The 23,755-nt window shown below is 35.8% G+C and overlaps 2 protein-coding genes across 3 annotated transcripts; one reads left to right on the forward strand and one right to left on the reverse strand.

Annotated features, from left to right (window-relative positions):
• Nucleotides 1-845: 845 nt before the first annotated feature.
• On the forward strand, nucleotides 846-5,519 carry LOC136206100 (isocitrate dehydrogenase [NADP]-like). Of its 2 annotated transcripts, XM_065997024.1 has the most exons (16): nucleotides 846-1,150; nucleotides 1,422-1,465; nucleotides 1,564-1,673; nucleotides 1,807-1,844; nucleotides 1,932-2,009; nucleotides 2,133-2,186; nucleotides 2,266-2,367; nucleotides 2,542-2,633; nucleotides 2,745-2,848; nucleotides 3,036-3,104; nucleotides 3,182-3,297; nucleotides 3,966-4,000; nucleotides 4,096-4,238; nucleotides 4,636-4,758; nucleotides 4,909-4,998; nucleotides 5,127-5,519. In XM_065997024.1, exons 1-15 carry the CDS (start codon nucleotides 1,102-1,104, stop codon nucleotides 4,982-4,984), a joined length of 1,233 nt encoding a protein of 410 aa, XP_065853096.1. In that variant the 5' UTR covers nucleotides 846-1,101; the 3' UTR covers nucleotides 4,985-4,998; nucleotides 5,127-5,519. The 2 variants fall into 2 exon arrangements, with proteins under 2 accessions (XP_065853096.1, XP_065853095.1); XM_065997023.1 differs by lacking the exon at nucleotides 4,909-4,998 and having other exon boundaries at nucleotides 851-1,150.
• Nucleotides 5,520-8,095: 2,576 nt separating this feature from the next.
• Nucleotides 8,096-10,916, reverse strand: LOC136207402 (cytochrome P450 724B1-like). Its single transcript, XM_065998665.1, has 7 exons — nucleotides 10,386-10,916; nucleotides 10,155-10,307; nucleotides 8,801-9,124; nucleotides 8,645-8,723; nucleotides 8,465-8,571; nucleotides 8,290-8,402; nucleotides 8,096-8,192 (listed from the first exon to the last, which is right to left on the reverse strand). Exons 1-7 carry the CDS (start codon nucleotides 10,914-10,916, stop codon nucleotides 8,096-8,098), a joined length of 1,404 nt encoding a protein of 467 aa, XP_065854737.1.
• Between the last annotated feature and the right edge of the window lie 12,839 nt (nucleotides 10,917-23,755).

Genomic DNA, 23,755 nt, shown 5'->3' on the forward strand with positions numbered 1-23,755 from the left:
AGAAATAGACCAACAAACTTATCTTATTTTAAAACTTTGGATTGTTTGACATCTATTAGAATTTCTAATCCTAAAAGAATCAAACTTAGTAGTAGGGCATATGAATATGTTGTGAACCCTAAAGTATATAGGTTTTATTCACATGTTGCCTTTTTTTTTATATATATATATAAAAGAAACACTTGCATTAACATAAAAAATTACAATCATTTTGAATACGAGATAAAACATATAAAGGGCAATCCTCAATAAGAATTTCTACATATGAAAGAGAAATAGCTCAGACTGTCAGGTTATGTGCAACCATATTCGATTGGCGCCTTTCATGAATAAAATCAATATGAGAATAACTTTATCTCTTCAAGAATATCATTAACAAGCACACCCATCCAGTTATGAATAATTTCTTATTTGCAAAGAAGACGAATAGCCGATAGAGAATCTGATGCAATCTGAACTGAATTAAACACAGCTTCCCGAATAATACGAATTGATTATAATATTGCTAATAATTCTGCATGCAAGGCAGACATAACCACACCCAAAGGTCTTCCACCTGATAGTGCTACATAACCTGCAGAATCAGGAACAACTAAAGCAAAAGTGCCCTTGTTAGACATGCAAGAGTAAGTTGCATCACAATTAAGTTTATATTGGTTGATCCTTGAACTTAATTCACAAGTTGTGATTGGTGGAGTCATCGTTGTTGGTTTATCTATATAAGTACCAAGAGCTCCTTTAGCAAGATTGAGAGGTTAAGTTGATTCATGTGTAGCGAGAAAGGAACTCTAGTACGGATTCGATGACTAATTACATAGGATCTTATACAAACATTCCATTTTGTGGTTCTAATCTTCCCCGGACAATTAGTAGGAGTTTTTTTCTTTTTCTCTTGTTTTCCTTTTGGGTCTCCACAAAAAAAAAAAGTGAAACATTTTAGCACAAATTACACAAAAACTAACATTTAAGAGTCTAACAGTGACTTGTATATGCTCTGAACTTATTTATTAAAAGCGTTATTGGCAATATCGCCTAATTGAAGAATGAAGCTTTCTTAAACTTAAGCTCTGAATCAAATTCGAAATCAGCAGATCAAAAATCATGGCATTCGAGAAGATCAAGGTCCGCAATCCAATCGTTGAGATGGACGGTGTGTTGCTTTCATCTTCAATTTTACTTTTCTTTCACTCTGTTCTTCGTTTATTGTGTTCAATCTACATATTATGTCAATCTCTCTGTTTTAAATGCGCAATTTCATTTTCATCATCTTCTTCCTCTTCAATTCCTTCTTTTTTGGGGTATTTTCTTCGGTTTTTGTTAAATTACTACCATCATATCCCATATGATCAAATACGCGAAGGCGTTGCTTGTAAATTTTAGGAAATTTGCTTGATATGACGGATCCATTTTTTTTAATGCAGGAGATGAGATGACTAGAATTATTTGGAAATCAATTAAAGATAAGGTCAATCTCTCTGTCCCTTTTTAATTCCCACTTTTTGGGTTTGAACAATCTTACGATATTGCTGTTAATTCTGTTTGCAATTTGTTCCACAATTGCAGCTTATTTTTCCATTTTTGGATTTGGATGTCAAGTATTTTGACCTTGGACTTCCTAATAGGGATGCCACTGATGATAAAGTTACTGTAGAAAGTGCTGAAGCTACTCTCAAGTATGTGCTTGTTGCCATTTTCATTTACGGTTTATCTGTTCTTACACTTGTCTTCGTAGAAAGAGAAGAGACTATGTATTGTCACTAATTGCTTATAATCTTCTCTTTACTACCATTTTCATACAATTTGCAGGTACAATGTGGCGATTAAGTGCGCAACTATAACTCCAGGTATGATCCCTCTATGGCACTTTGCCATCTCTCACCATAGTTTTGAATTTCGCCAAATTGATGCGATTTTGTTCTGCTTTCTAATAGATGAAACTCGTGTGAAGGAGTTTAATTTGAAAAGAATGTGGAAGAGCCCAAATGGGACTATTCGTAACATCTTGAACGGTAAATTTCATGTTTATACCCTTAATCATGTTCTGTGTTCCCTTCTGAAGGCAGTTTTATATGTTCATCCTTTCTTTCATTTGTGATCATTATATAAACCATTTGTTTATATTATACTATCAGGCACCGTTTTCAGAGAACCAATTATCTGCAAAAACATTCCGCGCCTTGTTGCAGGTTTGCATTGATTTTTTGACATTTTGTTTCATTCTGTTATTGAAAAAATAGAGGAATATAGAACAGTTTCTCTTTTTAGGTTGGAACAAGCCAATCTGCATTGGAAGACATGCATTTGGTGACCAGTACCGTGCAACTGATATTGTTATACAAGGACCGGGGAAACTTAAGCTGGTTTTTGGTAAATATTATATTCTAATGGTAGCCTTATGAAGTCACATGCTCACATTATAGTGTCACTTTTGATAGAGACTTGCTGAACTGCTGCAGAAAATCAAATGCTACTTCTCTTTGTATGTCTCTGGCTCTAATGTTTGTTTATCGCATCATCTGAAGGAAATAACAAATTATGCAGTGCCAGATGGACAAGATAAGAAGACAGAATTTGAAGTTTATAAGTTTCATGGGGCTGGGGGTGTAGCATTGTCCATGTATAACACGGATGAGGTCTTCTTACTTTCCTTCCTTTCCTTTTTTTCTTCTTCTTATGGATAGCAAATTCTGTAGTTCGCCAGATATTAGCAATAACTGTTACTGTTTTATTCGACTTGGATACAGTCCATTCATGCATTTGCTGAGGCCTCGATGAACACAGCTTACCAGAAGAAGTGGCCGCTGTATCTTAGCACAAAAAACACAATTCTTAAACAATACGATGGAAGGTATTCCTTAGTTTGCTACATGGCCTTCATTTTCATTATACAAGAAATCCCTTTTTCTATTCCTCGGTCTGTGACTGATATTTTCTTATTGCATAATTAATATATTAATCAATCAAGTTCATCTCTATATAAGTAGATTTTTCATACCTAATACTCTTATTCTTGATGGCTTCTCACCTTCCTGAAGATTCAAGGACACATTTCAGGAAGTTTATGAAAATCAATGGAGATCCAAGTTTGAGGCTGCTGGAATATGGTCAGTAATACGTTAAGCATGTGGTGATTTGGCTAGTTTGTCGACTTCTTCAATATCTTACTTAACTAAATTTTTAGGTATGAACATCGACTCATTGACGATATGGTTGCTTATGCTCTCAAAAGCGATGGAGGTTATGTATGGGCATGCAAAAATTATGATGGAGATGTTCAAAGTGATTTCTTAGCCCAAGGTTCGTAGTTTGTGTCTTTCCTTTAATCATTTTCTTGTTATTTACAGAATCGAATCCAAGAGGAATTTGTTTATTAGGATAGTAGCCTTGGAATTTAGGGTTTGGTTCAGCTAGTAGTTGGTAGATGTTGTTGTGGTTGTTTTTAGCAGTTGCTAGCTATTGGATGTTAACCTATTGATACGTAATGTTTGGTAAATCCACGATGAGGTGGTGTTAAAATGTAAAAAGACTAATATAGGTTGTTTTTTTTTTTTCCTTTTGATGAATAATATAGGTATTTTTTTTAAATCAGTGTATAATAAAATAAAAATATGAGTACAAATAATCTAGATAATTAAAAATACAAATTAAAAAAAATATTCATAAATAATAACTTTATAAGTGTCTATATTATTGAAATTTTGTAAATTCTTTTTCACTTCAAAAATTGTTTTTAGGGCTCATAAATTAGAAACAATTTGATCTCTTAAGGCTTTCATTTGAAAAGCTCTGAAAGAATTTCGTGAAAAGCTTTAAAAAGCTACTGTTTCCATCAAAATGTTGTTTGGAGTAAAAAACTAAAAACTCCAAAAAGCGGAAACAAACATCCCCTTCATGTTTGGTGAGGATTGTTGCTTTCGAATTTTAGAAATTTTGATGGATTTTATTTAGCACAACTATTGTCTCAGGATTTGGATCTCTGGGGTTGATGACGTCTGTGCTGGTATGCATTCATTTTTCTCCTTCTCTTTGCAATCTCTAGTTTTCCTTATTCGTTATCATTTTAATTTTCGGCTCTGAGACTATGTCGAATTCTAGGTATGTCCTGATGGAAAAACCATTGAAGCTGAAGCAGCGCATGGCACAGTTACACGACATTACAGGGTTCATCAGAAGGGAGGTGAAACCAGCACAAACAGCATAGCATCAATTTTTGCTTGGTCGCGTGGGCTTGCACACAGGTATAAGATATTTGTTGCTATTATTAACTAATTACTCCGTCTGTCCCATTTATATAGGTAAAAAATATGTTTACACAGTAAATAAGAAAGCATCAAAGATCATTGATGTAATCTTAATATACAATCCATTAACGAATAGAGCATTTAATTTATTTTATACTTAGTAATTTTAAACCATAATAAATCGGGGTATAATAGGAATGTGGTTGTTATTTATAGTTAAAAGAAGAGTTATGCCTATTTCATGGGATGTCAAAAAGGTAAACTTTTATCTACATTCATGGGACGAATGGAGTATATGATTATCCTGTTTAATTCAGAGGTCGAATCTTCAGAATTCGAACATTTATTCACATCAAAACCTAGAACCGGAACTTGACTAGAATTATATTATCAGGGCAAAGTTGGATGGTAATGCAAGACTATTGGATTTTACTGAGAAACTGGAAACAGCATGTGTTGGAGCAGTTGAATCTGGGAAGATGACCAAGGATCTTGCACTTCTTATTCATGGCCCCAAGTAAGAAATGACAAAAGCTTATCTCATTTTCAAAAGACTTAATATATCAGGGTACTGTACTTGGCGAAATATTCTAATTGCTCCGCTAAACTTTGGAGATGTCTCATTTGCTCCCTAAACTTGTTTAAAGTGACATGATTAACCCCCCAGGTCTTACGCGGCAGAGCAAAGTGGAGATTTGGACAAGTTAAAGCACTTATCACTTCAAGCAAATTCAGGGAGTTAATGGCTCACTTAAAAGCAAGTTTAGGGGCTAATAAGATTTCTCTAAAGTTCAGATTATTTTCCTCCGCATGAAAGAATAGCTCATTTTCAACATTATTTTGATGCTCTTTAGAATTAATTTTTTTTTTTTTAAATTTGTGTAGGGTTTCGAGGTCTCAGTATCTAAACACAGAGGAGTTCATAGATGCTGTGGCCGAGGAGCTGAGAGCAAGCTTGTTTACCAGAGCAAAATTGTAAATTTCTACACTTGTAACCTGGTTTTGTTTTCTGCAATAATTTGTATTCTGAACCACAAATCATCTCATATATATATCTATATATATATAGAAAAGACATCACTTAGAGCAGCAACCTTCTTAGATCCACCATGATGAGGAGTTTCATGTATTGCTTGTATTGTAAGATAATGAGCTCAAGGATGCTTGGTTAATTCAAATTAGACTCCAAAATTGTTTAATTAGTTCAGTTTGCTACTAATAATGGATTACTTCCATCAAATGTTACCTTAGTAATGGATTTTGAGTTGTTTTATTGGACTATGAAAATGTGCCACCTTTGTGATTTGTGATTAGGATTTGCTGCTCTTGAGATTTTGAGATGCTGTATTTTCATATAATAAAGGGATAAGGTGCAAAAATACTCCAACGTTTACCATCGGGAGCAATTTTATCCCTAATGTCTAAAATGGTACAATTTTACATCTAACATTGTTAAGTTGGGTTAATTTCAGACATTATTATAAAACACAGATAATTCTGCATCAATTGCTTGAGTTTAAAAAAAAAAAATCACATTTTTTGTGATCTAATAATAGAATTGAAGGTTAATATTTATAATTTCGGTGAACTATTTTGAATTTTTTTTGTCCAATTCGTACAAAACACGGTATATTTTTTAATTTTTTTAAAATGTTTTCACGTCTAATCATATGTGTATGATCTGTTACCGATGAGTGATGAAATGACTTGACAATGTTAGGGGTAAATTGTTCTTAGTTGCCAATATTAAGATAAAATTATATCATTTTAAACATTAGAGGTAAAATTGCTTCTGGTTGTAAACTTCTGGTTTTTTACATTTAAGTGTATTGGATAACTTAGATTTCGATTTGGGGTACAATCTCAGCATCTGCAGAAGCTGCTTGAAACCTTCCCTCTCACTGATTCATATCCACTATTAAACATGGTGAAAATTATTTAATGGAATGTAAAATATTAAGTGTAAGTAGTATATTTTACAATTAAATATTCCTCAAAATTTAATAATTTATTAAGGGATTATTTGGTGTATTTGTTTTTTTTTTTTGTTTGCTGTCGGAAAAATAGGTATTTTTGTTGTTGGAAAAAGTTGTTTTTTAACAACAGTATTTCTTTAACCAAACATGAGGGTGATAATGCAATAACAGTTTTAAAACTCGTAAACGAAAATTTCTTTACTTGAAACTTTAAATTCGTTTTTTTAAATAAGTAAAAGTGCAATTGTTCCTATTTCTGATTTAAATTTTAGTGTCTTATTATTAGTGCTAAGAAAGCAATATTGTGAAAATGGTATTACACATTTACTGATTTATTTATTTTTTGTTAAATATTGACTTCTTAAACTGATATATAAAAATATATTATGTTAAAATTGATAACTTGAGCAATTTTTTATTTGTGAAATTTAATAGTTATGATTTATTTCACCAAATTTAAATTGGTTTATAAATATTAAAATTATTATGTTTTTGTATTAACTTGACTAAATAATCTAAATTTATTATAGATTTCAACTAGATGCAAACCGATCATCCATTCATGATAAGAGATTCGTCTTAACAGGGATGATAATCTCCATCTACATGAGAATTTTTAAAATAATATATTTTTAAATGTATTAATATAATTTTTACATTTGATGATTTGTAGCTGACATGAATTATTACATGTTTTTAATTTGTGAAAAATACAAAAATAAATCTTGTAATTTGGTCCATTTATAAATATAACATATGTGGTTTAAAAGTTTATAAACAGATACCTTGAAGTTGATTCCGTTAGTAATTAGAGGAAAAATGTGTAACAATATTAAGCCTATTAAAAATTAGGGTAAATTCTAAAAAAATCCGCTGTGGTTTCATGTATTTCACAAAAAACTCTCGTGGTTTATTTTTACCAAAAAAAAAAGGAGCGTGGTTTACGCCGTTACCCGAAAAACAGAAAATTGCTTAACACCATTAAAAAAGCTGATGTGGCGCAGGGGTAAAATTCGAAAATCGAATTTTTTTCCCTCTCTCTCTCCTCCTTCTTCTTCTCTCCTTCTTCTTCTTCATCTTCTTCCTTCTTCTCTCCTCTTCCTCCTCCTTCTTCTTCTTCTTCTTCTTCTTCCTCCTTTTTTTTCTTTTTTCTTGGGAATTTTCCAGAAATCTGGAAAATTTCCATATTTCCGACGGCTGGAAATTTCCAGATTTCTGGAGTATCGGAAATTAAAAAAAGAAATAGAAGAAAAAAAAGAAAAAAAAAGAAGAAGGAGAAAGGAGAGAGGGAAAAAAAAAATTCGATTGTTCAATTTTACCCCTGTACCACGTCAGCTTTTTAACGGTGTTAAACCATTTTCCGTTTTTCGGGTAACGGCGTAAGCCACACTCCTTTTTTTTTTGTAAAAACAAACCACAGGGGTTTTTTTGTGAAATACATGAAACCGTAGGGGATTTTTTTGGAATTTACCATTGAATTAATTATTTTGTTGATGAAAAATTATGTGTTAGAGGTGCTCTGAAGATGAGAAAAGTTATTCCAACATTGCAGAAAACCCGTTCATATTGGCACCTTGGCAGGATGAATCCGTTTCATGGACTATGAAATTATTTACCATATTATAATATTGCTATTTATTTATTTTTAAAATGAAAGAGGTGAAATAAAGGAGATGTAGGTAGGTTGACATTCTTAATGAAAAATCTCACCCCTAAACCAGAATATTATTAATTAAAACAAAAGATAACAAACATAGTTTTTTTAATTCATTAAAAGGATATAGAAATTACACATTTCATACTGTAAAATAAAATGACACAATTACTGTGTGTTCATTTTCTTGTTCATGAACTCGAACTCGTCTTTTAGAGAAGATGTTAAGCACTAGTCTCCGCTTCAATATCCAGCAGTAAGCCTTGCTGGAATTCCACATATGGATAGGCCATAGGAAAGTCATCTGCTTTTACTTTCCACCTGTAATACCCAAGAGGAAGAGTGTGATTGCATTGCAGCAATTGATGTGACTTAGGGAGACATAATGTTAATTGCTAATAAAACATTAATTAGCTACCTATAATTAAGGACAAGATGATGAAGAAAAAATGCAGTTTCAACTTTAGCTAGCTTGGCCCCCGGACACAGCCGTGGTCCTCCACCAAATGGCATTATCACCGTTTTGTTATTCTGTCAATTTAATCAAATCAAATAAATTTCTAGTAAGTAGGGAGTGGAAATGATTAACTTACAGTCCATCTCCAGGGATCAAAGTCAAAAGGGTTTTGATGAAGGGATGTATCAAAATGTGCAGCTGCCAAAATCGGCAGAACTTTCCATCCTGAAGGAATCACATACTCTGCAATGCAATGCAATGCAATTATTAGGCCCACCATCCCCAATAACCATATCATCATCGTCTATATAATTACCTTTGTATTTGACATCTTGACTAGCTTTACGATGGACAAACTTCACGATATTCCCACATCTCATTGCTTCATTTATAACCTATATTTAAATTTCAAGGATTTGTAATAAGTTTAATATATGAAATGAAATGAAATCAAAGTAATATAATTACTTACATTTTGGGTGAACTCCATCTTTTGATAATCGTGGAAGTCCAAATATTTGTCTTGTTGGGGTTTGCTTTTTCTTATGGATTGGTGTTCTTTCTTGAATGATTGAAAAGCAAGAGGTGAATGTCCAAGAAAGTAGACAATCAAAGAAATGAGAGTGGATGATGTCTCATAACCAGCAAGCAATATGTCTAACATGATGCTTACTTTCTCTTCATCACTTACCCCTCCTTTTGATAATATCACTTCTAAGAAATCTCCTTTTCTTCTTTTCTCTTCTTCTCTTCCTTTTATTATCTCTCCAACTGTGCTTGAAAGTCTTGTTCTTGCCTGTTGTTTGTTTTGTATTATTTAATACCTTTTATCCCTACATATTATAATCAAACTATATATATATATGGATAAGGTATCAAAATAGGCCTAAGGTTTTTGGGGAAGTACTAATTTAGGCTCAACGTTTAAAATAGCACAAATATAGGCTAACGTTTACAACATAATATCAATTTAGGCTTAACGTTTACAATATAGTATAATTTAGGCCTCACGTACAAAATAGCACCAATATAGGCTTAATGTTTACAAAATAATACGAATTTAAGCTTAACGTTTTACAAAATATATACAATTTAAGCTAAACGTCATAATTAAATTAATCATATTATATTCTTTCTCTATTAACTTTATATGTTATCTTTTTATTTAGTTCTATATTCTTATTTATTATAATACAATTAATTAATATGCTTGCCCATTAAAATCTTATATTTGTTTTTTATAAATGATTCCATGACCACTAAATTTCATTGCTCATGTAATATATGCAAACTAAAAGTAATTAAATATCCACAATATCTCGAACATTGACATGTATCAATATTATTTTAACTAGTGTTCAAAATATTGTGGATATTCAATTATTTTTAGTTTGCATATATTACATGAGCCATGGGATTTCAGAGAATGGTTGATGAAAAACAAATATAAGGTTTTAATGGGCAAAAAAACTAATTAATTGTATCATAATAAATAAGAAAATAGAACTAAATAAAAAGATAACATATGAAGTTAATAGGAAAAGAATATAATATGATTAATTTAATTGTGACGTTTAGCTTAAATTGGATATATTTTGCAAACGTTAAGCTTAAATTCGTATTATTTTGTAAACGTTAAACCTATATTGGTGTTATTTTGTACGTGATGCCTAAATTAATGCTATATTATAAACGTTAAGCCTAAATTGATATTATGTTATAAACATTAAGCCTATATTTGTGCTATTTTGAACATTGAACCTAAATTGGTACTTTCCCAAAAACCTTAGGCCTATTTTGGTAACTTATCCTATATATATACATACCTTGACTGCTTTTGAATAGTGAGATCCAGGGAATTCTACTGGCAAAGACACAAACCCTTTCATGTATGTTAGAAAGTCTTGTAATATCTTCAACGCTAATGGCTCTTCAGGCTCAATGCTCAAAAGTGTTTTCAGCATCAGATCAAGTGTGAACTGTTTTAAATTATTCAACTCATAATAATTAAATTCAAATTATATTTTAATAGAATGACAATATATATATGTACATACCTTTTTAACTTGTTTATGAAATGCAATTTCCTTGTAATCTTTCCATGAGTCCATCATTGAAAGAGCAATGTTTTGGAGAGAGTGAAGGAAGATTGAATTAGATTTAGACATTGCACTGAAGTTGACAACTATACCTCTTAGCTTCCTGTGAAGCTCACCGGAGGTCATGAGTAAGGATGAGGTTCCAAGAATGCCTTTCATGGCTTTTGGGTAACTGGCTGGGAATAACTTTTCTTCATTTTGAAGGATAAACAGGTTCAACTCATAATCACAAGAAACAATAGTAGCTGAACCAAATAGATGGCACTTGAATACTTTACCAAACCTAGAGCACTGATCTTCTAAGAAGTTGGCCATGGAGGTTGATCTATGAGCCTTCAGAAACGAAAGAGTTTGACCAATAATAGGCCAACCCATATTTCCATTCGGTAGATTAATATTGTTTTTTGTTTTTGAAGAATTACTTGCAAAAACAATAACAGCTGAGACAATGGGCAACAAACCAATAACCATAACCAATATTGTATCCATGGTATGCTTTTGCTCTAAACAAAAAAGCTTAACTTCTTTTCATTTAGTATCCCTCTCTTCTGTTCTTGCTTTTTATAATACTCCACCAATTAGGAGAGTTGTTATTGCTCTAAACAAAAAAGTTTAACTTCTTTTCATTTGGTATCCCTCTCTTCTGTTCTTGCTTTTTATAATACTCCACCAATTAGGAGAGTTGTTATCTATTATATTCCTTACCTTTTCTGCATAGATTTAAAAATAATAATAATAAATGAATTTCCTTTTCCAACTTTAACTAAACATTTTCAAAAGAAAAGAATGAATAAATATTTTTATTTTCACTATCTTTTTATGGAATCAGATCCCCTCCTATTGAATTAAAATAGGAAAGGTTTTGTTCCTGAAATCTCAACCCTTCATGCATATTAAGGGCTGAGATTTTTTTTTTTTTTAAAGAAAAGAAGATTTTATTTAATTATAATTAAGTGTTTACGTAATTCTTCCAACTAAAAGATCTAGCAGTTTTTTTTTTTTACCAAAGTCTCTCATTTATCCTTCTTCCCATTAATTAATTATTTTACTTTTTTATCTTAAAAGTTAAAAAGACTAAATAATTAAATAAAAGAAGTCTTACTTAATTAGGTTTCTTTTGATAATTGAAGTCTGAAACCACAGTCATATTCAGATCAATTAGCTTCTTTGAGATGATCAATGAAGGATTATGCTCTCCAATGACCGAATCTCATGAAGGATTATTCTCTCCATTAATTGAATATCATTATATTTATTATTTTGCTGAATATTTGTTTCAAAAAACCAACCATTATTTCGTCTATAATTGTGCTTTTGAGTGATTATACAAGATGCCCTGTATAACTTGTTAATTGAATAATTGAATTGACTAGAGATAGAAATCAATTGATTTTTTTTACTAATTATCAATTTAAATGTATTTAGATTTATGGATTCCTTACTCAGTTTAATGCTTCAGTTTTGTAGAATTTGATTAGTTGGTGAGAGACTATATTTTTCATTTGGGTAATGCCTTTAATTTTAGGGTAAATTCCAAAAAAAAATCCTCTGTCGTTTGTTTTTACTAAAAAAAAAAAGAGCGTGGTTTACGCTGTTAACCGAAAAACGGAAAATAGCTTAACACCGTTAAAAAGTTGACGTGGCACAGGGGTAAAATTGAAAAATCGAATTTTTTTATTTTTTCTCTCTCTCTCCTCCTTCTTCCTTCTTCCTTCTTCTTCTTCTTCTTCTCTCCTTCTTCTTCTTCCTCCTTCTTCTTCTTTTTTTCTTCTATTTTTTTTTAATTTCCGATACTCCGGAAATTTCCAGATTTCTGAAACTTAAAAAAAAAAAGAAGGAATAAGAAGAAGAAGGAGGAGGAGGAGGAGAGAAGAAGAAGAAGAAGAAGAAGAAGAAGGAGGAGGATGAGGAGGAAGAAGAGGAAGAAGGAGGAGAGAGCGAGGGAAAAAAATATAAAAAATTCAATTTTCTAATTTTACCTCTGTGCCACGTCAGCTTTTTAATGGTGTTAAGTCATTTTTCGTTTTTCGGGTAACGACGTAAACCACACTCTTTTTTTCTGGTAAAAACAAACCACAGAGATTTTTTGTGAAATACATGAAACCAGATGGAGATTTTTTTGGAATTTATCCTAAAAATTATGAGGTGACAATTTTTGGTCAAAAGACTAAGAGGGTATTTTTATCTTTTTACTTCTTTTCTCTCTCTATCTTTCGTTCTTCTACTTTCTTCACAATCCCTAACCATCATCCAGTCACTTTACGAAGAAGATTGACTCTATTTTTCAGGCATCGTCTTATCAGTTTCCAGCTAAATCATAGTGCACAAATTTGTTGTTAGGTCAATTTACATGTTGCAACCAATTTGTGGTTAGGTCAATTTACATGTTGTATTGTAGCCACATGTATGTCACCACATTAGGCTCACATCCAAAGTCAGGCCTAACCGATCTCTTTTGTAGTTAGGTCAATTTACATGATATAGCCATATGACACATCCAAATTCTGACATAGCGGTAAGTTTTCCTATGATCACATTACACATCTAAGGTTAATATAAAAATATTCTTTTGTAGTTTAGTTAATTTACAAAGTTAGACCTTGTATTTTGAGTAATTTGCAAAATTAGTTTTTCTAATCGCCCGAGATCGATCTCTTTTGGAGTAAATAATTACTACCAGGAATTTTCACATGTACCTTAATGAGCAAGTGAATTTGCTCATTCACCGTTAGATATAGGTTTATTAAATCTAAGCCTCAGGATGCTTTGAATCTCCACCTTAGGGTTCTAATAAGCCTAGATCTAACGGTGAATGAGCAAATTCTACATACTCATTAAGGTGCATGTGATCAAGACTGTCGTTACTACACTAATTTTTGACCGAATGGCTGAGTTTGTAAACCACTTAAAGCATAGAATTACTGTTTGTAAACTTTTAAATCATAAAGACTGTTGTTGCAAATTAGCCAAACCACAAAGCTTATTTTTATATTTTTTTTCAAAATAAAATAAACTATAGGGATCAGTGGCGAAGCCAGGAATCGACACCTGGAGGTTAATTTTAGTCCGACTATTGGGAGTAATTTTTCGAAGTCCATCCCGTTAGGGCTAAGAAATTTTTTTAAGCTTCCAGCACACTAAAACTTTATCGTTTTGGTATGTTGGCTAAACATTATAATATTTTCACATTTTTTTTTATTTTTAGCTATAATTTTTTTATAATTTTCATAAAATTTAATTTAGAAATTAAGTTAATTGATTTTTTTTTTTATAGAAAATAGATAATAAATTTTTAAAAAAGAGATATAATAAAAATAAATTTAAATAAAACAATAAAGAGCACCATTAAAAAAATAAATTTCAAATAAAACAAAAAATAAATTTAATGTGTTTGAACCATGACCGCTCACCTTAAAACAAGAATCTTAAACCAACTCAACGCGCCAAAGAATAAAAATAAAATTTTATATTATTAAATATTCAAACAAAACCCCTAAAAAGTCCTCCAATTCAGTTTGTGAGCGACTATATACCGCCCCCTAATTCCGGTTCACCGCACCCCGTTGACCATATTGCCCTTCTCATTATTTCAAACAAAAAATTTGAAAATTCCAAATCCTCTCTACTTTCTTTCCGTTTTCAAAAAACCGACCTAAAACGACATGGCACAAAAAGCAGGCAAGGGAAAATGATACATGGGTATTACGGTAAGTTTTTCCGTTCAAATAATTAACGAATTCATGATTTTTGGCTCCAAAATCGGGAAAAAAACAGAAATCGCACCAGGCAGGTGCGATTTACTTGTTCCGCTTACGGTGGAATGCACGAACTGTGCGTTCCACCGTAGGTGGAACAAGTATGCGTCGCGCGATCCACCTTATGGTGGATCGCGCGGCGCACGCGTTCCACCTACGGTGGAACGCATATGAGCCGCGCGCTCCACCTTATGGTGGAGCACGCGGCGCACCCGTTTGGCCCATCGGCCAGGTGGTGTAAGCCATCCGCCCAGGCCAAAAAGGGCCAAATTTTGTTTTTTTTATAAAAAAAATTATACGGACCGGACGTAGGCAGACCCGAACACATAAAAAATAAAAAAATTTATGGTAAATTGAATATAATAAATAAATAATATTACAGGATGAGACGGGATCTGATCGCAGACACACGTCTTCACGTCCTGTTACTGCATCTGCTCGGCAGGAGCAGCAGCGGTTCATGGCGGATGCCCGGAGGGCACATGCAGCACAGGCGGAGCGTGCTGAGGGACAGGATGAGGCGGCTGATATAAAGATGGACGGAGATGACTTTATGCCTCGTCCTAGTTCTGATACTATCCCCATACATCGTGGCGTCGTGACGAGGGGTCGAGACGGACGATTTTCTTCTACCACAGGATCGTCTTCTGCTTATTTTTATTTGTTTTAATCGTGATTATTGGAAAATATACCAAAAATTTAATGTATACCGTTTACTGTAATTTCAGGTAGCAGCAAGCGATCGAGGAGTGCTACAAAGGATGACTGGGTTGTGAAGGATCCCGTACCCGGGGGTCCATTTGATGATGCTGTGATCCCGTGCTTTCTGGGACATGTTGCATGTGCTATCTGGGCCGGTCAAGATAGGAGCGTCCTTAGGTGTCATACCAGATCAGGGTATTGCTCGAAGCTGAGATTATGGTACAGTGGTTCTTCTAGGACGATTCAGTCGCGTATCGAGTCATCTGGCATGTTCCATTTACCTGGTATTATGCACAGTCACATAGATGCTGCTCTAATCACGGCATTTGTAGAGCGGTGGCAGCCAGACACGTCATCATTTCACATGCCGTTTGGCGAGATGACCATTTTGATGCATGATGTGTGGGAGATATTGAGCATCCCCGTAGATGGTGCCATGGTGACTGCTGATGCGAGTATTGATGAGCTTAAGGAGTGCGTGATGGATTTGTTTGGGATGACTCAGGTTGAGTTAGATGCCCGTCACTATTCTTCTGGTGGTATACGAGCCGCTTCCGTCATAGAGCACTATAGAGGTGATTGGATTCCTGAGACCCAGGCTATAGCTTGGACGTGGCTGATGCTCGGTTCCACCTTGTTCGTAGACAAGAGTGGTGACCGCATCTGACCTTCTTGTTTGTTAGAGGTGCAGGACTCGGCAGCTGGAGCCGTTGGACTTTCTTGGGGATTAGCTGCACTAGCATATCTATACCGTCATCTTGGTATTGCTACTAGAGGAGATTGCGGGCAGATGACGGGTTGTATGACATTGCTCCAGTCCTAGATTTACGAGTATTTTCCTTGCTTCAGGCCACATCGAGAGGCAGTTACAGTTGACCCGTATCTTCCTAGGGCTTCGTTGTGGCCATCTATATCGATGGAGAAGAGCGATGAGCGGTTGAGAGCATTTCGTGCCCGACTTGATGTGTTGACGGCAGATGAGGTATACTTGCTATATAATTATAAATACTGTTCAATTAAAACAAATTTGTATTACTTGTATGTGTTAATGTAATTTTATACATCTGTAGGTGATGTGGATGCCGTATGGCCCTGATGCCATTACGGAGACCCCGAGGACTCTATACGCTGGATGGATACGGTATCGGATTGTGATCGAGTCGTACATGCCGGGGAGATGCCTTCGACAGCTTGGACATGTGAAGACCATTCCTAGACCGATATTGCAGCCTTTTAAGGCTGTGCGTCCGTGGACCAGTTTGAAGTATCGTGTAGAGGTGCCAGCTGTGATGGTGCAGGGTATTTGGGACTCTTTTCCCCAGTCGACCGTCCTTATATTGTCTATATTCACTCCAGCCCATACTCCATCAGATTGTGAGGATCAGTACATGCATTGGTACACCCGTCACTCACACCCGTCCTTATATTACAGAACCACACAGAATTCATCACAATTCACATGTAACATTACAGAACCACATAGAATTCATCACAATTGACCTGTAACATTACAGAACCACACAGAATTCATCACAATTGACCTGTAACATTACAGAACCACACAAAATTCATCACAATTGACCTGTAACATTACAGAACCACATAAAATTCATCACAATTGACCTGTAACATTACAGAACTACACAGAATTCATCACAATTGACCTGTAACATTACAGAACCACACAGAATTCATCATAATTGACCTGTAACATTACAGAACCACACAGAATTCATCACAATTGACCTGTAACATTATAGAACCACACAAAATTCATCATAATTCACCTGTAACATTACAGAACAACACAGAATTAATCAGAATTCACATGCAACATTACAGAACCACATAGAATTCATCACAATTCACCTGTAACATTACAGAACCATACAATATCAAATACTAATATCCCCTAAGTTTGGCCAATCTGGTCCACTGTGCCACCCTATCCTGATAGAAGCGCTCCCATCCTACAACGCTTTGACCTCGGTGTAGAAACCACCAGTGTATTATAGGGGGCACCGGAAAGTTAGGCGATAAATTTAAACATATGTAGTGATGGCAGTGATTCCCTAAATGAGCTATACAAATCTCACGTGCTGGTCTTGTAGCAGTGGATGCGGCATACAATGGTAAGATAGTACCACACAACGCTAATGTGTCCCCACCCGAGAAGCCAAATAACATGACAGCAGCATTGTACATTGTAGCAACCGGCCACAAGTCATCCAAACGAGCATCCAATAATCTGGCATACAACTTGCACCGTCCCAACTTACCCTATGAATAGCTGCATCAACAGTATCAACAAACACTCTTTGATACAGACAACGGTTAGCAATTACTTCATTTCGAATGTGATGCCTAACTGTCTGCCATGCTTCTTCACTACCAAAAATGTAAGTTGCTACCGTACGGAAACCACAATTTCCATCACCTACAACGTCGTAGTATGATTCGACATATGGTTTAATTATGCCAACTATTTTATCGGAATGTACGAAGTCAGAACCATAATACGTTTTTCCATCTGCATTCATGTATATTAGTGTAAATGAACTCTATATTGCAAAACATTTATAAAAAAAAGTTAGGTTTATCAGATAAACATTACCTGATGAGGCACCATTATGTACCGAGGATGACGAGCTAATTCTGCCACTTCTACCACGACTCCTAGATGAACTAGTAGAACGAGCCCATCCACGACGAGTTTCATTGTATTCCCAAGAACTCGGCATACGTTTTGTGGATTTGCTCACCTTAGGTCGCCCTTGTTGAAACACCTTTCCACATAATTTTGATTTCACAAAATTGTTTAAGTATAATATATATACATATTCTAAACACACTAAGTTTAAATGCTTTGATTTAATTCTACTAATGTGTTTGTTCAATGTTGAGTTAAAATATTATAAGACATAAGAATCAAAAGGCCCAAGCCCATTACGGAAGCCAAGGCCCAAGTCAAACAACTCAGTACACTCGGCCCGCGTATGTCAAGACGTTGCCATTTTTTATTCAAAACGCAACTCAGCAAACGGAAGGATCTAGAAGACCTTCGGGAACAACTTCAAGATGAAGCTGCTGAGTAGTCTCGACAAACGTACAAGACAGCAGCTGGCGAAGGAAAACTTCCAGACAAAGTGTTTCCTCTTTTGGCAAAGTTCAGACGACACAGTATGTTGTCCAGTTGACCTTACCATAAAAAGAGAGACCATCTGTTGAGCTGAACGAGGATAGAAGATACACGATTGTGATTGGCCGAGAGCTTTGTGTAAGTTAGGATGACAACGACACATAGACGTTTCCCTCCAACGGTTATTTCAAAATTTGAAATGACCGATGACCCAGACGTCTCTATAAATAGTGCCATCACAAGCTTCACAACATACAGAACTTTATCAAGCCATTACGCTGACCAAATCTCTACAAGTTCTGCAAGCAAGAAGCAAAGCAAAATTCTTACACTACATTTTTCATATCCGTGTAAAAGTCTAGAGTGATTGTAAATTGTCTAAAGTGTCTTAGCACATCTTTGTATTAGGACAAAACACTTATCATTTCTAGAGATAGAAAGGAGAGGCTGAGTACTCGGTTTTAAGTACTCAGCGGAGAGATTAGGATTGAGTAGAAGTATAGAGGAATGTACTCTTATCATACTCAATTGCTGATATTGTAAAAGGTTTGAGGCTCTACCTTTAAAGAGCTCAGTAGAGGATTTGAAATCTCGGAACGTGTTCCGAGGACAGGACGTAGGCTTAGAAGAAGCCGAACCTGGATAAATCTGCTGAGTGAAGTATTTCTAAGCCTTTAACTCCTTATTTATATTGCTTGCTTAAATAATCAAAAACTGACCAAGTCAAGAGGTCAAGTTGAGTTGTGTGCATTAAACGTAAGAGCTCAGGAATAGACTCTAAGTGTTATCTCCTGACTCAAGCTAAGAAACTGACCTAGTCACCTATTGACTAAGCCAATATCTTGTTGTTTACTCAGCGCCGCTATTCAACCCTTTTTCTTTAGAAAAAGAAGTCTGCCTAAATTGCGAAAAAAGTTTAAATAGTTCCTAACCCCCCCCCCCCTTGGAAATATACTTGCAACTAAACAAGGGACCAACAAGTGGTATCAGAGCTTAAAAGCTCACTTTAAAAGGTCTAACAACCTTGATCTGATCCCTACCATGGGCGAAAACAGCACTCGGTTTCTCCCTGGAAACCAAACAACTCAAATACTGCCTGAGGGGCTGTCCATTACTAGGCCTCCCCTATTCTTCGGGTCAAACTATACCTTTTGGAAGAATAAAATGAAAAACTTCATTCAGGCTACAAACATGAGTGCCTGGCTATCTATAGTCCAAGGCCCGTTTGTACCTGTCGAGGTTGTGGCTGGCCAAACAGTTATAAAAGATGAGGCCAAATGGACAGAGGATGATCTTAAGAAGCTTCAAAACCATGCTTCGGCTATCAATATGCTTCACTGTGCGCTCGATGCTGCAGAATATAACAAAATCTCAAGTTGTGAGTCGGCACAAGAGATCTGGAAAAAGCTGGAAGTCACCTACGAGGGAACAAACAAAGTAAAATAATCCAAGGTGAATCAGCAGATGAGACTGTACGAGCTGTTCGAGATGAACAATGATGAGGGGATTTTAGACATGAACGCAAGGTTCACCAACATCATAAATGAGCTCAAGAGACTTGGGAAAATCTTCACTGAGGAAGAACAAGTCAAAAAGATACTCAGGAGTCTTCCGAAAGACTGGCAAGCAAAGAAGACAGCAGTTGAGGAAGCTCAAGATTTAACCACCTACAAATATGACGAACACATCGGTTCATTGCTGACCCATGAGATATCCATGAAAAACTTTGAGGTGAAGGAAAAATCTGATGACAAGAAGAAGAAGTCACTTGTCATGAAAGCTGACTCCACTGACGGGAGCTCAACTGAAGATGAGGAGATGGCTATGTTCACAAGGAAGATGAAAAGGTTGTTCAGGAAGAACGACAAATATTCTAAAATGCCTTACAAAAAGTTTGATAAGTATAAGGCTGACTCAAGCGACAGCAAATACAGAAAGGACAGCTCAAAGCCCATTACATGCTTTGAGTGCCATCAAACTGACCATATTAAGTCAAACTGCCCCACGCTGAGGAAAGACAAGAAGAGTGGGAAGAAGGCAATGGTGGCTACTTGGAGTGACAGTGATGAATCTTCATCAACAGAAACTGAGGCCACCGAGTCAGCGAAGATATGCTTTATGGCTGACGAACTTGCTGAGCCATGCGTCTCTGAGCATGCTGACCCATCCATCGCATCAGATGATGAAGAGCAATCAAATGAGGTAATTTCTCTTCCCCAGCTCATAAATGATATGGTTAATGCCTTGAGTGATCTCTATACACTTGTTAAGAAGTGTAATAAGAAAGTAAGAGCACTCAGCAGGCGATGTGACAAAGTGGAAGAGGTCAAACTGAGTGACCTCAGATTCCTTCTTCAGGACAATTCAACTCTGCATGATAATATGAAAATCATACATGTGTCTGTCTCTGAAGTCCAGTCAGTTTCAAAGAAACTGAGGAAGGACGTCACAACCATCCAGAACTAACTAAAGGTTCCAAATAAAAATAATTTTCCTCTGAGAACTCAGTACCAAGGTAATCAGCAGAGACGAAATCCCCAGCGAAAAGTCCAGTGTGACTTTTGTGGGAAGTTAGGACACACCACTAAGGTGTGCTGGCACGCTCAGCACTGGGGTGCTGACAAGTCAGTAAAAAATCCTAAACAGAAGGTCAGTTGTGACTTCTGTGGAAAGAATGGCCATACTGTCCATGTATGTCGCATTAAATAAAATATGATGTTATACCTGTTGCACCTAACAAGTCAGGACCCAAAAAGAATTGGGTACCTAAAAATAACTAGTTACAATGCAGGTAAGCCTGAGATGTGCCGAGAAGTCAAAGATGTGGTATATTGACAGCGCATGCTCAAGGCATATGACGGGTGATGAAACTCAGTTCATCACGTTTGAACGTAAACGAGAAGGGAGCGTAAGTTTTGGAGACAATAAGAAGGGTAAGATAGTAGGCTCAGGAACCATCGGAGGTAATCCTACTATTGAATCTGTCTCCCTAGTCAGCGGAATCAAATATAACTTACTCAGCGTAGCTCAGCTATGTGACAATGGGAGAAAAGTTATATTTGATGCTACTGGATGTAAAATATACGAGGGTAAAACAAATGAGTTAATTTTAACTGCCCCTCGGATAGATAATGTCTTTATGCTAGACTTAGAGAAAAAATTCTCAAAAACTGTGTGCTTAGTAACAAAGGAAGAAAATTCCTGGCTATGGCACAGGAGACTTGGTCATGTAAGCATGGACCTCCTGGCCAAACTAGCAAGAAAGCAATTGGTTGAGGGACTGCCTGAACTTAAATTTCAAAAAGATCAATTATGCCACGCTTGTCAAGCTGGAAAACAAACCAAACAATCTTTTCACAGCAAAAACATTGTCTCAACTAAACGTCCGTTAGAGTTACTACACTTGGATCTCTTTGGTCCAGTCCAGCCACTGAGTCTGGGCGGAAGAAGATTTTCCTTGGTCATTGTAGATGACTTCTCTCGGTATACGTGGGTTATCTTGCTGACCAGCAAGGATGAGACCTTTGAGACATTTTCAAATTTGGTTAGAAAAATTGAAAATGAAAAAGACCTAAAATTAGATCATATCCGTAGTGATAACGGTGGAGAATTCAAAAACCAAAAGTTTGTTGAATTCTGTGAAGCCAACGGCATTGACCACAATTTTTCTTCTCCTAGAACACCTCAGCAAAATGGGGTTGTAGAAAGGAAGAACAGAACTCTGGTTGAAATAGCTAGGACAATGCTAGATGAGCATAGGCTTCCAAAGTATTTTTGGGGAGAGGTTGTTAACACAACATGCTACATTCTTAATAGGGCTCTAGTTATACCTATACTCAAGAAAACCCCCTATGAACTTTGGAAAGGACAAAAGCCCAATATTGGATACTTTCGTGCCTTTGGCTGTAGATGTTTTATTTTAAATACCAAAGATAGCTTAGCAAAGTTTGATTCAAAAGCTGATGAGGCTATCTTTTTGGGCTACTCAACAAACAGCAAAGCATACAGAGTTTTTAATAAGCGAACTCAAGTTTTAGAAGAGTCGATACATGTAGAGTTCGACGAAACTGACCCTGTAGGTAGATACCAGCCGCTGACCGAAGATGATCCAAACTCAGTAACCACTGCTGACCCAGAACCAGCTACTGAGTCATTCACAAAAAGGCTGACCAAGAGTAAGAGTGAACCTAAGATTACTTTTACTGACCCATCTGCTTCTGTAGAGATTGTTGAAACAGGAACAGCACAAGACATAAATCTACCTAAAGAAATAAGGATTCCAAGAGGGCACTCCGAAAGTGCAATCCTTGATTCTGCTGGGAATACCCTGATGACGAGGAATCAACTCAGGAAGTACCTCAGCAATGTTGCTTTCGTCTCAGTATAAGAACCGAAGAATTTCGCTGAAGCTGAGTACGATGAATTCTGGATGAACGCAATGCAAGAGGAGCTCGATCAATTTCGAAGAAATGATGTATGGGAGTTAGTGCCTCATCCAAAGAGTCAAAAGACCATCGGAACAAGATGGGTTTTCAGGAACAAGATGGACGAACAAGGAAATGTAGTCAGGAACAAGGCAAGGCTTGTAGCTCAGGGCTACAGTCAGCAAGAAGGTATTGACTACGGTGAGACCTTTGCCCCAGTGGCAAGGCTAGAGGCAATTAGAATACTGTGTGCATATGCATCTTACATGAATTTTAAATTATTTCAAATGGATGTCAAAAGTGCATTTCTTAATGGAGTTATAAACGAGGAGGTTTATGTAAATCAAACTCCAGGTTTTGAGGACCCTAAGTTCCCAAACCATGTTTACAAACTCAAAAAGGCTCTGTACGGCCTCAAGCAAGCACCACGTGCTTGGTATGAGAGACTGACCAGTTTCCTGCTGACTAGAAATTACGTCAGGGGCAAAGCTGATACAACCTTATTCATTAAGAAAAAGGGTAAAGATACCCTGCTGGCCCAAATTTATGTTGATGATATAATATTTGGTGCAACTAACGAATCAATGTGCAAGGAGTTTATCAAAAAAATGCAGACTGAGTTTGAAATGTCCATGATGGGAGAACTCAACTTCTTCCTCGGTCTTCAAATTAAACAAGGAAAGAATGGCATCTTCATCAGTCAAGCCAAATATGCCAAAGAGATCTTAAAGAAATATGACTTAGAAAATTACAATCCAATATCCACTCCTATGGGCACTGACACTGTCCTCTGCGCTGATGAGAATGGTAAGTCAGTAGACAGTAAGTTATATCGAGGTATGATAGGCTCTCTACTTTACTTAACAGCCAGTAGACCGGACATTCAGTTTTCAGTATGCTACTGTGCTAGATATCAATCTAACCCTAAGGAATCTCATTACATTGCTGTAAAAAGAATCCTTAGATATTTGCAAAGCTCAATGAACGCAGGTTTGTGGTATCCAAATACTCATGATTTTACACTCATCGGATACACTGATGCTGACTATGGACGAGATAAGCTGGAACGAAAAAGCACCTCTGGAGGATGCCACTTCTTAGGAAGCTGTCTTGTATCCTGGTTCAGCAAAAAGCAGGCGTCAGTAGCCTTGTCCACCACTGAAGCTGAGTACATTGCTGTTGGTCATTGTGTTGCTCAAGTCCTATGGATCAAGCAACAACTTGAAGATTATGGTGTTCAAACGAAGACAATTGAAGTCAAATGTGACAACAAAAGTGCGATTGATCTTTCCAAGAACCCAATTCAAC

This window comes from Euphorbia lathyris, chromosome 9, assembly GCF_963576675.1.
Source record: "Euphorbia lathyris chromosome 9, ddEupLath1.1, whole genome shotgun sequence".
Taxonomy (NCBI): Eukaryota; Viridiplantae; Streptophyta; class Magnoliopsida; order Malpighiales; family Euphorbiaceae; genus Euphorbia; species Euphorbia lathyris.

Coding starts and splice junctions, on each gene's coding strand:
- LOC136206100 (XM_065997023.1), top strand. CDS start 1,102: ATGGCATTCGAGAAGATCAAGGTCCGCAATCCAATCGTTGAGATGGAC. Junction 2,634..2,744: donor CCATGTATAACACGGATGAG/GTCTTCTTACTT, acceptor ACTTGGATACAG/TCCATTCATGCATTTGCTGA. Junction 2,849..3,035: donor CTTAAACAATACGATGGAAG/GTATTCCTTAGT, acceptor ACCTTCCTGAAG/ATTCAAGGACACATTTCAGG.
- LOC136207402 (XM_065998665.1), bottom strand. CDS start 10,916: ATGGATACAATATTGGTTATGGTTATTGGTTTGTTGCCCATTGTCTCA. Junction 8,724..8,800: donor AGATGGAGTTCACCCAAAAT/GTAAGTAATTAT, acceptor ATTTAAATATAG/GTTATAAATGAAGCAATGAG. Junction 8,572..8,644: donor TCAAGATGTCAAATACAAAG/GTAATTATATAG, acceptor ATTGCATTGCAG/AGTATGTGATTCCTTCAGGA.